Source organism: Pezoporus occidentalis, unplaced genomic scaffold (genome assembly GCF_034315485.1).
Source record: "Pezoporus occidentalis ecotype Australia unplaced genomic scaffold, CSIRO_AGI_Poc_V1 ctg73, whole genome shotgun sequence".
NCBI classification, from domain to species: domain Eukaryota; kingdom Metazoa; phylum Chordata; class Aves; order Psittaciformes; family Psittacidae; genus Pezoporus; species Pezoporus occidentalis.
This window is the reverse complement of record NW_026916082.1, coordinates 1,024,632-1,036,219: the sequence shown is the minus strand read 5'-3', so window position 1 is coordinate 1,036,219 and position 11,588 is coordinate 1,024,632. Positions and strand designations below refer to the sequence as shown.

At 54.3% G+C, this 11,588-nt stretch overlaps 1 protein-coding gene across 1 annotated transcript in view; it reads right to left on the bottom strand.

Annotated features, from left to right (window-relative positions):
- Window positions 1-9,972: 9,972 nt before the first annotated feature.
- The window catches only part of TRIM8 (tripartite motif containing 8), a 29,301-nt gene continuing 27,685 nt past the window's right edge, over window positions 9,973-11,588 (bottom strand). The window contains exon 8 of the mRNA XM_062601937.1: window positions 9,973-11,545. Within this exon, the coding sequence (XP_062457921.1) occupies window positions 10,938-11,545 (608 nt within the window). The 3' untranslated portion in view covers window positions 9,973-10,937. The remainder of the gene's footprint in view (window positions 11,546-11,588) is intronic.

The following is an 11,588-nucleotide window of genomic DNA, read 5'->3' as shown; positions in this document are numbered from 1 at the left end:
TTGATCGTAACGAGGCACTGTTGCATTGCGACACCGCTGAAGAAGGGAGGGAAGGGTTATATGTGTATAATTGAAGCTCTCTACAGTTGGAATAATGCAGGATGAGCGTGCCTAGGGCTTTTCTCGCAGCTGAAGGAGAATTCAGCCTAGCATTTCACCTTGAGCCAGCAAAAACGTGGTTCCTACGTTCAATAAGTTCCATGTGCGAGATTAGTCTTGATGTTGAACAATCCCTCTTGATTTTCCCTTGATGTTAAGGCAACTCTGCAGCAAAATGCAATTAAGTCCATGATTACTTTATAGAATGAGATACCAGGTCCCAGGTTTCCTTTTCAAAATGTGCAAAATATGTTCTACCCCCCCCCCTCCTTCCTTAGCAGGCTTTGCTGAGCCCTTCAAGGGACTCAAGGGGGCTGCCCCATGGTGGGCTGGTTGCCCAGGGCCCGAGGTCCCCCCAGGATTGCCCTGGTGGAGGGTGAGGATGCTGATGAACAGCAGATGGGAAGCGCTCTTTAAAGCGAGGATTCATTCTTCTCCAAACTGGCTTTGCTCTAAAAGGATGCGGTTGCTGAAATAGAAAAGGGAATGTGTTTTCCACCTCCTCATCCCCAATTCAAATCTAGCCCCAGCTGACAGTGAGCAGGAGTCATTAGCACGCCAAAGCAGCCATGTCCCGCATGAAGTGAGCTTGGTGACTCCTGGGCCAGTTTCTAATGCACAGATGGTAAAATAATCCCACTGCCCTGCTTGCCAGCTTTGTTTGCTGCCTGCCTGCGAAAGGCCAGAGCATGACTAGGGACTGCATTACCCCTTCCACCTCTTGGAGACAGACCGGCGGGCAGTGTGGGGAAAGCTGCATGTACTGAAGCATGTGGCTTCACCACGCGTCAGCGAGTTGACTCATGGACCCAGGCAGACGGCTGACACCCCTGGAGCTCCCAGCTCTTTGCTCCTCCCTTCCCCTGGATGTCTCCACCTCATGGCAGAAACATCTGCACTGTACGTGAAGCAGCCTCTGGCTGCCTATATCTTACAGCCCTGCAGATTAAAGTCATCTGGGGCTGATCCTTGGTCCCCCCATACATCAGGGTGTATAGTAGTGTTTGGGGGTTGATCTATGTGTAGTTCAGCTGTCTGTGCTGTGGCTGGGGGCCGAGGGACAGCTGGGACAGCAACTGCTTTAGCAATCCAAGTTTAATCTGCCTGCGTCCGTGAGTCAGCACCCTCTGAGTGCATCTGTCTCCAGCACCGAGGCAGGACACGCATGCCAGAATAGCACAGCCTTGCTTTAAAATCCAGACGACTGGGAGGAGGGGGAAGAGCAGGCTCAAGTGAGCTGTTAAGCAATCGCTAATGACAGAGTGACACAGCTCCGGCTCTGCATGGGTTGAGTAAGGAGTGCTACGATGAGAGATTCTCATTTAAACATAGCTCCTTCAGTGACTCCCCAGCTGCAGTGGCTTATCGGGAAGCTGAGGAATCTGAGCATTGCGTGTTCCTGGGTCAGCCCAAGGAGGAGAATGCATCCCAGCAGCGCCTTTCCCTAGCAATTAATGCATTTGCTTGATGCAAGCACCGTAAAGAATTGCAGCCCTTGCTTGTAGGCATGCTTTGTGCTGTCTGAGTGACAGAGCTTTGTGAGAGCTACTCCTGAGCTTTGGGTTTGCCTGTACTGCATGTCAGCTACAGAGTGAAATGCTTGGGTACCCATCCCCTGGCCAGGCAGGACAGAACAAAGTCCCCTTGGGAGCTTGGACTTTGATCCTTCTCACTTGTAAAGGGGTTGAGTTGGTGCTTCCCTGCTCCCTACTGTTTTACCAGAGGCAAACCTACCCTGTGACACCCCACCTGTGCCACAGTTCGCTTCTAGATCCAAAAAGCATCCAGGAGGGTAATTTGGGTTTTTTTACGCTCACAGAAGTTAAACTTGGAAATGTGTGTAAAATGAATATGTAGTCGTTTCCCTGTCACTTGAATTTGGAAGCAAAAATTGCCTTACTGAACGCAGGATCCAGAAGTGTTTGCTGGCTCATTCATTATGTTTGCATGTAGCTACACATACTGGTTGTGTTTATCTGTACCAGCCAGAGCTTCACCTGTAATCCAGGAGATTAATTGGGTTTACCTGCACCAAGTAGTAAGTGAGGAAGACCTTGCTAGAGTGAGCTGTGCTGGGAGGATGGAGGCGGGGGGTTAAAATGACCATGATGCAAGTAAATCACCCTGCAGTGATGGCTGTAACTGCGTTTTGTATTGTAAACATCTCTCTGTGTATCAGCCTGGTGAAAATGTGAAAGGATTTGAGGTTGTGTTCTTGCTGCTCCTTATCTGAATGTGTTTACATCTGTTATACCCTCTGCAGGGCTCTCCTCCCTTGGCAGCACCTGGCTAAATACCGCCTGCAAAACTGGCTAGGGCCAGCCCAAAACGCCTGCCTCTGCGCAGAGAAACCCATTGCCCTCTCCCAGCCCTTCAGCTCCCGTTTGGCTTATGGTAACTTCATACGCCAGGCTTTGTCCTTCCAACTCTGCCTGCTTTGCCCTCCTGTAAGTGAGATTCAGGGGAAGCAAACCAACCATCTCATTGGTATGGGAGGAGCTCTGCCACGCGTCGCATCAATTCATAGATGTTTAAAGCCGGAAGGGACCGTTCTGTTCCTCTCTCCTGACCTCCCTCCCTCATAACACAGCCCATTAAATGCCACCCCGCCAGCACGGTGACTTGTGGTTGAATTAGAGCATCCCTGGTAGGAGGACACCCAGCCTTGATTTAAAGGCTCAGGGTGACAGATCCAGCCCAGGCCTTGAGAATTTTGCCGCAGGGGTTAATCCCCCTGCCACGGGGAGTTTGTCTTGGTTCACTTTCACATCATTAAATGTGGTTTTACCTTTGCGGTAGATGGACAATGCCTCTCCTGCCCCTTCTGTGTTCTCAGGAGGGGAGAGATGATGGAGAAGTGAAATTCTCCAAGGGCATATCAGGAAGTGGGAGTCCAAACCCCTGCTCTCACTGTGAGTGTTGTCCTCCTCTGGCTGCAGCTCTGGTGGAGGATCTCTTCTCTCCATGCCCTTGGAGAATGCCTGCCAAAGCCTCATGCACCCTTCTCCCATTTTTGCCCCTACCAATACTGCTTCTTGCCCATGGATGACCCTCTCTCTGTCTAAATTATAACTGATCACCAGACTTTCTCCATTCAGTGTACTGGGAGGAGACCAGCCCGCTCCAGCTCTCCTGGGCCCAAGAGGGCTCGCTCCTCTGCAAAAGCAAATGGTGGCCACTGTTGCATTCCCTGAGCTGGCCGGGTCCACACAAGCTCGCTCTTTTATGTTCCCTTTTGGAGTGTCACCAGAAAGGAGTGTTTGCAATACCTGGCCATGTTGTGACTCAGTGTATAATGGAGATGTCTTTGTCACATAAAAGAAAAAAAAAACAAACAGAAAAAAATAAATAAATTAAAATTTAGTAGAAACACAGCTCGTGTTTGGGGTGATCCTTTTGCTTCCACAGGCTCATTTCCCAATGAAGCGGCTGAGGAGCCGCCGCTCAGTCTGCGGGGCCGCGCTTCCACCACTCCCCTCCGTCTCCCCATCAGAGACAGCTGCCAGTACTAGAAGTGGTCAAACAGTTGGAAGAAGCCTTTTCCCTTTGGATTTTCACTTGTCCAGAACTCTCGGAAAAGCCTGCCAGCGGGAAAGCCAAACTTCGGGACGATCTTCCCATGTCAGGAACCATTTTGTAGGTTAAAAAGCAGCGTGTCAGGGAACACGTCCCCACCGACCTGGCAGGGAAAGGGAAGGGGAAAAAGAAAAGCAGCAAACAATCTGGGTTTGGTTCAGGGTTTGGAGGGGGTTTAGAGGGAGGGAAGCGAATTCCGGGGTTGTTCCTTTCCAGCTAATTTGACTCATTACTGTTCCAAGAAGCGAGAAGCCAGTAGAGCTCTTAAGCATCAGGTCCCTCCCTGCACGGCCGGGATGCCTGGAATGCTGTCAGAGCCGCTGGAAAAAAACCATTATGGATGGTCACACTTAATTCCTTTTCTCTCCTTTTTTTAAGGCACGCTTTATCCCGAGCCTGGTATTTTTTCCGCAAAGTAGGAAATACTTTTTCATCTCGTTTTGCCTAATGGATTGGATGCAAAAAATATTCCTCTGGCAAGTGAACACCCTGAGAGTTGTTTGACTTGTCACGACGTTATGTATCGGCCCCGGAGGCCCCAGCCCCAGCTTCCCCTCTCCCGGTGCTGTTTACGGTGCGACGCGCTGTAATTTATGGCGAGGCTGGTTGTGACCTTGCATGCGTCTGCTGGGGCGAACCGCAGCGCGCTTCCCCGCACGAGCCCCGCTTTGCATGCACAGGATGAATGAATTTAGTGCTCCCAAAAGGGCGAGGATCCGAGTGGATTGGCTGTGGGGAGGGGAAAAATAATGCTACTAATAATCCACAGCCTGGAGGAGAAATAAACACTGAGGGTTTTGTTCCTCTTTGACCAGTGTTCCCCTGTGTTTATGGCCTTGCACTCGCCTTTATCAGAGCAGAGAAATCAAATTGTCTATGGCTGCGGAGCCAGAGATTGCAGCCGTAGTGTTGTAGCCACAATGGGCATCACCCAGCCCTGCCGTGCTCTGCTGGAGCAGTGGCCATGCAGTGCTCTGGCCACACTGCCCCACAGCTGCATGACCCAGGCGCTGCACTGAAGCTTTCTACATTTAGTGTGTTGGTGTGGACACGAGCTCGCCCCGCAGCCCTGCCGTTGGCTCCTGGCTGAGTCGCAGCTCCGGGCTCAGTTGGCTGAATTTGGGCTTGTTGGGTTTTTTATTGCAATCTGTTCACTTATTTCCCTTCCCAGCGCTGATTGGAAGCGAAACTCCTGTAAAGCTGCAGTCTGTGCTGGGGGACGCTGTCAAAGGCTTGCTGGGAGCAGCATGGGATGTGGGGGGTGCCCTCTCCACATCTCCTATTTAGCTGGCTGACCAAGATGAATATCTGTGTCCTTTTAATGGGAAAAGTACAACAAAAATAAGCAAAACCGCAGTTGGAAGCGGAGGGGTTGGAAGGAGCCCCTCTGCTTGCAATGTGCTGTGACTGCACGGCTCCAAGCCGCAGCCCGACGAGCAGCACAACCAGGCAGCCAAATGCAGCCCTGAGCGAATAACCCTGTGGGGAAGGGGAGCTGTCAGGTAGGTTAGGGCCCAGGTCTGAGCTGCGTTAGGTGCTGGCAGGAACGCCCTCTGAATAAATCATCTGGATGAGACGTATTTTTAAGCAGAGGTTGTCCTTGCTGCTTGGCTTCGCAACCTTTATTTGTGGTGCTGATGGGAGCCGAAGCCTGCGAGCTTTAATGTTTTCCTGGCTGGCAGAGGAGAGCTGGCAGGGGCTTGGGATGCTGAGAGGGATGCTGATGGGGACAGAAGGTCCCGCCATGCTGAGAGCATCACCCATGGGCTGGGGACTGCAGCCCGTGACAGCTGGGTCCCCACTGGCCAGGCAGTATTGGCATGGCTGATCCAGCTGTCCTGCCCTGGCTCCACTGCCCTCCGCAGTGTCAGACAGGAGGATTTATATGTATTTTGAGTTCATTTTTATAGCCAGCACCTGTGAGGCCAGCGCCAGGCAGGGATAAAAGAGGGGGCCACGCCATAGGGAGCCAGGACAACAGCGTGAGCATGGAGAGCTGGGCTGGGGGAATGGGGAAACTGAGGCACAGCAACCTCAATGTGCCTTGGGGTGATGCTTGGAGCTGGGGGCTGCGGCTGCGTTTGGAGCCGGGGCAGGATCCGCAGCTCTGGCAGCCCCGCGGGGGCCGGGGGGGACCCGCTGAATCGGGTGCATTCAGCGCAGCACAGCTGGTGCGGGCTGCGGAGCAGGGGGGCTGCAGTTGCTCCTGACACTTTTGCCTCTGAATGTGATGATAAACTCCCTTTCCCGATTAGCGCTGATCCCTCTGCCTCCAAAACAGTTGGCCCTAATGAACATACGGCCCAACAGCTGTAAGCGGTTATACATATGCATGGATATATATATTTATCCCCCCCCCAGCCCATCCATATATACTGGAGATCACAGCTGTTGCTATTCTTCCTTGCAATGCAGATCAGACGCTCTCTCTCTTTGGAGTCTTACTTGACCTATTTTGCAGGCGCAAGATTTTTTGTGATGATGATTTCCCCAGTTGGTGCTTTTGATTCTGCCTGAAACATCTTGATTGAAGGCAAACAATGGCAGCTCCGGCAGCCGGCAGCGCCCCGCACCCCCGGCAGCCGCCACGCGCCAGTGGGGGGGACCGGGGACCTGCCGGCTGCTCTGTCCCGACCTGCCTCCTCCGGTCCCCCTTCCCTGTGCCCACGGGACATGGCGCTGCTGCCTGGCCCATCAGCTTGGACACGCAACCGGGACCTCAAGGCTTGTGCTGGTGTCCCCATCCTCTGCCACCTCCAGCTGGGCTGTGCCCTGCTCAGCCCTGAGCCCCCTGTTCCATCACCCTAGGGGTGCCTCAGCTTTAAGGCCAGGGGAGGAGATGGTTCCAGAGCTGGCAGGAACGGCAAAACCCCAGTGGCTGCTCCATCCCAGAGTGCAGCGATGCTCTGCAGTGATGGAGATCTTCCAAGCCCTTCCTGCAGGGACCCTGTCTCTGCTTGTGGCTCAAGGCAAGGTTTTGGGTCTGACAGGGAGTTCTACAGCCCCCACAGCCATGCGGGGTGCCCCAAAGAAGGCCCCCAAAGTTGCTGCATGCCAGCAAGGAGAAGCATCCATCTGAGTGCACAGACATTTCTTGTTCGGTGTTTCTGTTTGAAGCGTATCCTTCATCCGGGTTTATTCAGCAATTGGGATGTTCTTGTCCTGTCCCAGCTGGAGGATGCAGAGTAGGAGGCAGGAGGGGAGGATGGAGGCAGGAGAGGGAGAAGCCAAAAGTAAGTTTTTAAAGCACTAAGGCTGCAATTTCCGCCTCCATCCTGGGCCTGGAGCTGCTGCAGCTGCAGCAAGGCTCCAACCCTGTCCCCTTCCCTCCATCCTAGAGGCAGTGCAGCCAGCAGAGGCCAAACCAGGGGGCTGCAAAACACCAGCCCTAAGGGTCCGTTAGGGTCCCTGCATGTAAGCAGCACCCTGAGGTGTCCCACCCTTGCACACCTGTGTCCCCCTGAGCTCCTCCATGGGCACTGGCCTAAAAGGAGGGAATTACTTCAGAAACACACTTTTCTTTACAAACCCCAACCCAAACCCCACCAAGCCACCAGTGATTCATCCCAGGCAGCGAGTCTCTTCATTTACTCATTATGAGATAATACCCAAATCTGGCTAATTAATATTCCTGCATATTTTCCAGGGGCTGATGAGGTATCTTAAACATCTCGCCGAGAGAGCTTTCATATTTATAAGGTTGATGTGCAAACTCAAATTGATGCCATCTAAATATACCCCTCACGTATAAGCATGGGGCTTCGCTCCCAGGGTGCCGGGGGGGTTCCCTGGGTGCACACCCCGGCTTGAAGCAGCACCCGGGGGCTCGGCGGGTGGGAGAGCTGCCCATGAAGGTTCCCATGAGCTGGTGTGTGATGGAGCGTTGTCCATGTTTCCATGAGGATGTGAGGTCTGTTTCCTTGGGGAAGGGGAGCGGAGCGCAGCAGGCACTGACCCGGTGCTGGCCATGCGGTCAGCAGTGCTTTGGGGCACACGGCTGGATGTGCTGACAGCCCCAGGACAGGGCCTGCAGCTTCCTGCTGAAACCCTTTTCCAAGGTTAAAAATAGGACTTGGTTGCAAACTGAAAGCCTGGTTTGCATTCACCCTCATTATGTTGATTGCTTATTTACATGTATGCAAATGGGGGAAGAGGCAACGGCTCCTCCACCTGGGGACCCCTCGGCACGGCAGAGCCTGAACCCCACCAGTTAAATCCCTGCTGAGGGATGGCCCCTGGATCAGCCTGCAAATGAAGCATCAGCCGCTCTCATGCACCCAGCCGGGGATAAGACGCAGCCCCGCGCCCGGTCGTGGCCGGAGGGGTGGTGGTTGCTGCTGCCTCGGCCTCTCCCCTCACCCTGCTCTGCCAGATGTGCGTGTCCAGCTCCAGCTGTTCCCCATCAGCCTCCCTCGAGCAGCCCCGGGATCCTTTTTCCACCAGGCCCCACGTCCTTCATCAGACACCAATTTGGTCTGGCCCAGCTGCTCATTTTTCTTCCCGCCGCGTGACATGTTTTCACCTGGCTCCTAATCCGTCTCTTTCCATTCACAACTCGAGCTGTTTATGGATGTGCCTCGGCTCCCCCTGCTTTTCCCACCCCCTGGACAGAGCCATCCATCAATAAAACCCTGCTGAGCACCAGAGCATGGAGCATTGGAGCATGGAGCGTCCGTGCTTCCCCTCCCGGTGGCCTGGGACGCTGTTAACCCAATGGGGCTGAGGGCACACCACCCAGTGGCGTGACCCCGGGGGGAGCATCACCTCCATCCCTACCACATGGGGTTTGATGATGTGGTGCTGTGGTTCCAGGGTCCTCTTCCTGGCTGGGGAGGGCACTGGGGGCCATGGCACCAGGGCTCTGTCCCCACTGTTTTGGGGCTTCTCCCTCTTGCACAGGCGCAGGGAGCCCACAGCGAGGACATGTCCCAAGCCCTTGGGGGTCACCCTGTGTCCCAACCCCATCCCCGTCCCCCCCGTCTATAGGGACAGGTGCCTCAATGCGGCAGCTGTCCCGTCCTGCAGGAGGAGGCAGCTGTGCCAAGGGGGAAGAGGGTGGTGATGGTGATGACAGCTGGGAGGCACCAAGCGCAGGGGATGTGCGGTGCGGGATGGCCATGGCTGTGCATCGGGGACTGCTCCTGCACCCCCCTCCACAGAGAGGGAAGTCACTCATCTCACCCCTGTCTGTGTCCCTGTCACTCCTGGGGCTCTTCCCCTTCTCCCGGCAGCCGGGCACATGGACATGGGGAAAGCATCGTGCGGTCCCTGTGGTGGAGGCTGTGAGCATCCCACCAGAGTGCTTTGCTTGTGACCAAGAAGAAAACCCCCAAATATCCCAGTGGATTGGGTGTTTCCTGAAGTGTCTGCACAGGATGGGGCTGGGAAGGGCCCAGCAGCACAGCGCAGCACCCTGTGCACAGAGTGGTACAGGGGTGGGGTGCACTACCTGGAAAGGGGGCCCTTTGGCAAGGGATTTGCTGCTGCCTCCCTTGGGCTTGGATGGGCAGAGCCAAGCACAAAGGTCCCCTCCCTCCACCCACTGCCCGCTGGTTTCAGACCCTCTTCCCTTCTCATTTCCCACCAAAGCAAGGGGGGAAACCAAAGCAGAGCAAAACCAGGAAGAAACAGAGGAAGCCAAGCCCGAAGAGCGCGATGGAAAAAACCTGAATGCCTCTAAGACACTGCTCTGCTTTACAAAGTCAGCCCCAATTTCCCCAGATGAAGAGCTCGCCCCTGTACAGGCACAGCCAGCCCAGCCCATGGCTCCACTGTAAGCTCTGTCTGAAGGTTTTCTCCTGCCCCTTCCCATCCTTGGCTGAGCACAGAGGGTCCCTGAACCAACCCGAGGTGCTGCCAGCACACAGAGAGCCCAGGGGCAGCGGGGATGGAGCCTGGGTGCTGAAGCTGCAGCATGGCCGCCACGGTGGGTGCCAGAGAAGGGTGGAAAGCCGCTGCCCCATCCCCAACCCTGTCCCCATCCCACAATGGGGATTGTTCTGGAGGCTGCAGGCAGGATGCAGCCTGGCCAGCTCCATGCCTGACTCACATCCTCACCGGCTGGGAGGGAGCCGCAGGGAGACATGACTCCAGCATCCTCCCCACAGTGCTGGGATGCAGGTTGGGTGCTGGTGGGCACCCGCTGTCACCCCATCCCCGCACTGATCCCTCCCAAACAGCCCTGTGGAAAATCCCCGTCATCGGCATCATCGTTGGAGCAGTTCCTTCCGAAAGCAGATGGGAGCTTCCCGCCGGAGCTGGCGTTCCCGGGGGGAAGAGCTGCAGCAGAGCGAGGCGTTTGCACTAAGTGATCACATTTATTTGAGTACTTTGTGTGTGTGTGTGTGTTCTAAAATCGGTTACAGAATAAATACCTGTGCCTTATAGCAGGAAGTCCACTTTCTTTTTATACAAAGTGCTTGTTACAGGAAGTTGCATCAGCGATAGGCAGGAGGGGGGGGCGCAGGGCCACGCAGCCCCTCCTGGAGACGAGAACAGGTTCTTTGTTTATTGATTTATTCGTGATTTCTTTTGTTTTAAAGTTTCTTTTCCCTTTTTTTCTTTTTTTTGTGTTTTTTTTTTTTGTTATTTTTGTGCATTAATTTCCTGCCATCGTGTATTTACAAACCTCTGAAAGAAGGAAAACAACCAAAAAATGCCAATAGGTGTGAGAGGTGGCCTCGGAACACAAAAAATCAGCCTCTTAAAATAAAAAAAAAAAACAAGGTAACAAACCCAAAATCTACATTTCATACGGAATCCATGATGGGTGGCTTTCTTTTTCAAAAGGGAAAGAGAAGGGTGGGAAAAAGAGGAAAAACGGAACCAAACCGGAATAAAAATGAACTTGGAGAAATGGGAAGAGGGAAGGTGCCATTGTCCCTTCTGGAGTTTTCCAAAGGCAGAGAGGAGCAAGGAAGAGCACAGGCCCAGACGCCCGACTGAAATCCCCATCAATTTCTTCTCAGTAATTTCTCCCTCATCTTTTCCCAGCGAGGGGCGGGAAGGACTTTCCAAAATTAAATTAAAAAAAAAAAAAAAGAGGAATTAGAAGGAAAAAAAAATTATTTCATTTTAAAGGGATTAAAAAAAAAAAAGAGAGAGAGGGGGATGAGGGAACAACCCTCCCCAAAATCCTGGAGGGGCGGGAGGCGGGGAAAACATCGCGTTTGATTTAAAAGGGGGTGATGGTGGGGAAGAAAAGCCAAACCAAACCAGACTTCTCCCTCCGAGCGCGCCACGGAGCAGACTGTGTGTGATGGTTAACTGGTGACGTAGTGTTTCGCCGACGGCTGGCCGTACACCCTATAGAAATCCTGCCGCCCGTGCTGCTGGGATGCGTCAATCCATTCCCTCACGGCAAGTCCCGGGAGCGACTGTGGCACGGCAGGGGCAGGCGGCAGCGGGTGGGAATACTCCTGCGATGAGACTGTCCAGGGGAAGTGCCCCGACCGCGGGTAGGGCTGGTGCCCGCTGTGGTTGGACACGGAGGAACAGTAACAGTTATCCACGGAGCAGACGAGGATTTTGCGCCCGCCGTACTGGGAGAGCACGGACTGCTGAGATGATGTGGTGTTGGGGTAGTGAGATGGGTTGAAGACAGAGCCCGAGTGCACCGGCTGTGGGCCGCTGGGAAGTCCAACTATGTGCTGCGTGGAGCTACAAGGCACCATGGCTTGTGCGGACTGCCCCTCGCCAGCCGAAGCGCCCTGGCTCATGTACTGGCTCGCCACAGTCCCGGACGATGGCTCGAGGAAGCTGCCCTCGGGAAAGGCGGTGGAGTGCTTGCGCTTCTCCGCGCCGGAGTTGCTGACAGTGCAGGGGTACATGGGGATGCTCTGCAGGAAGGGGACGGGGGTGCTCAGAGGACCTGCACAGGAGAATGGGAGAGGGGGGTTGCATCAAGCACAGCT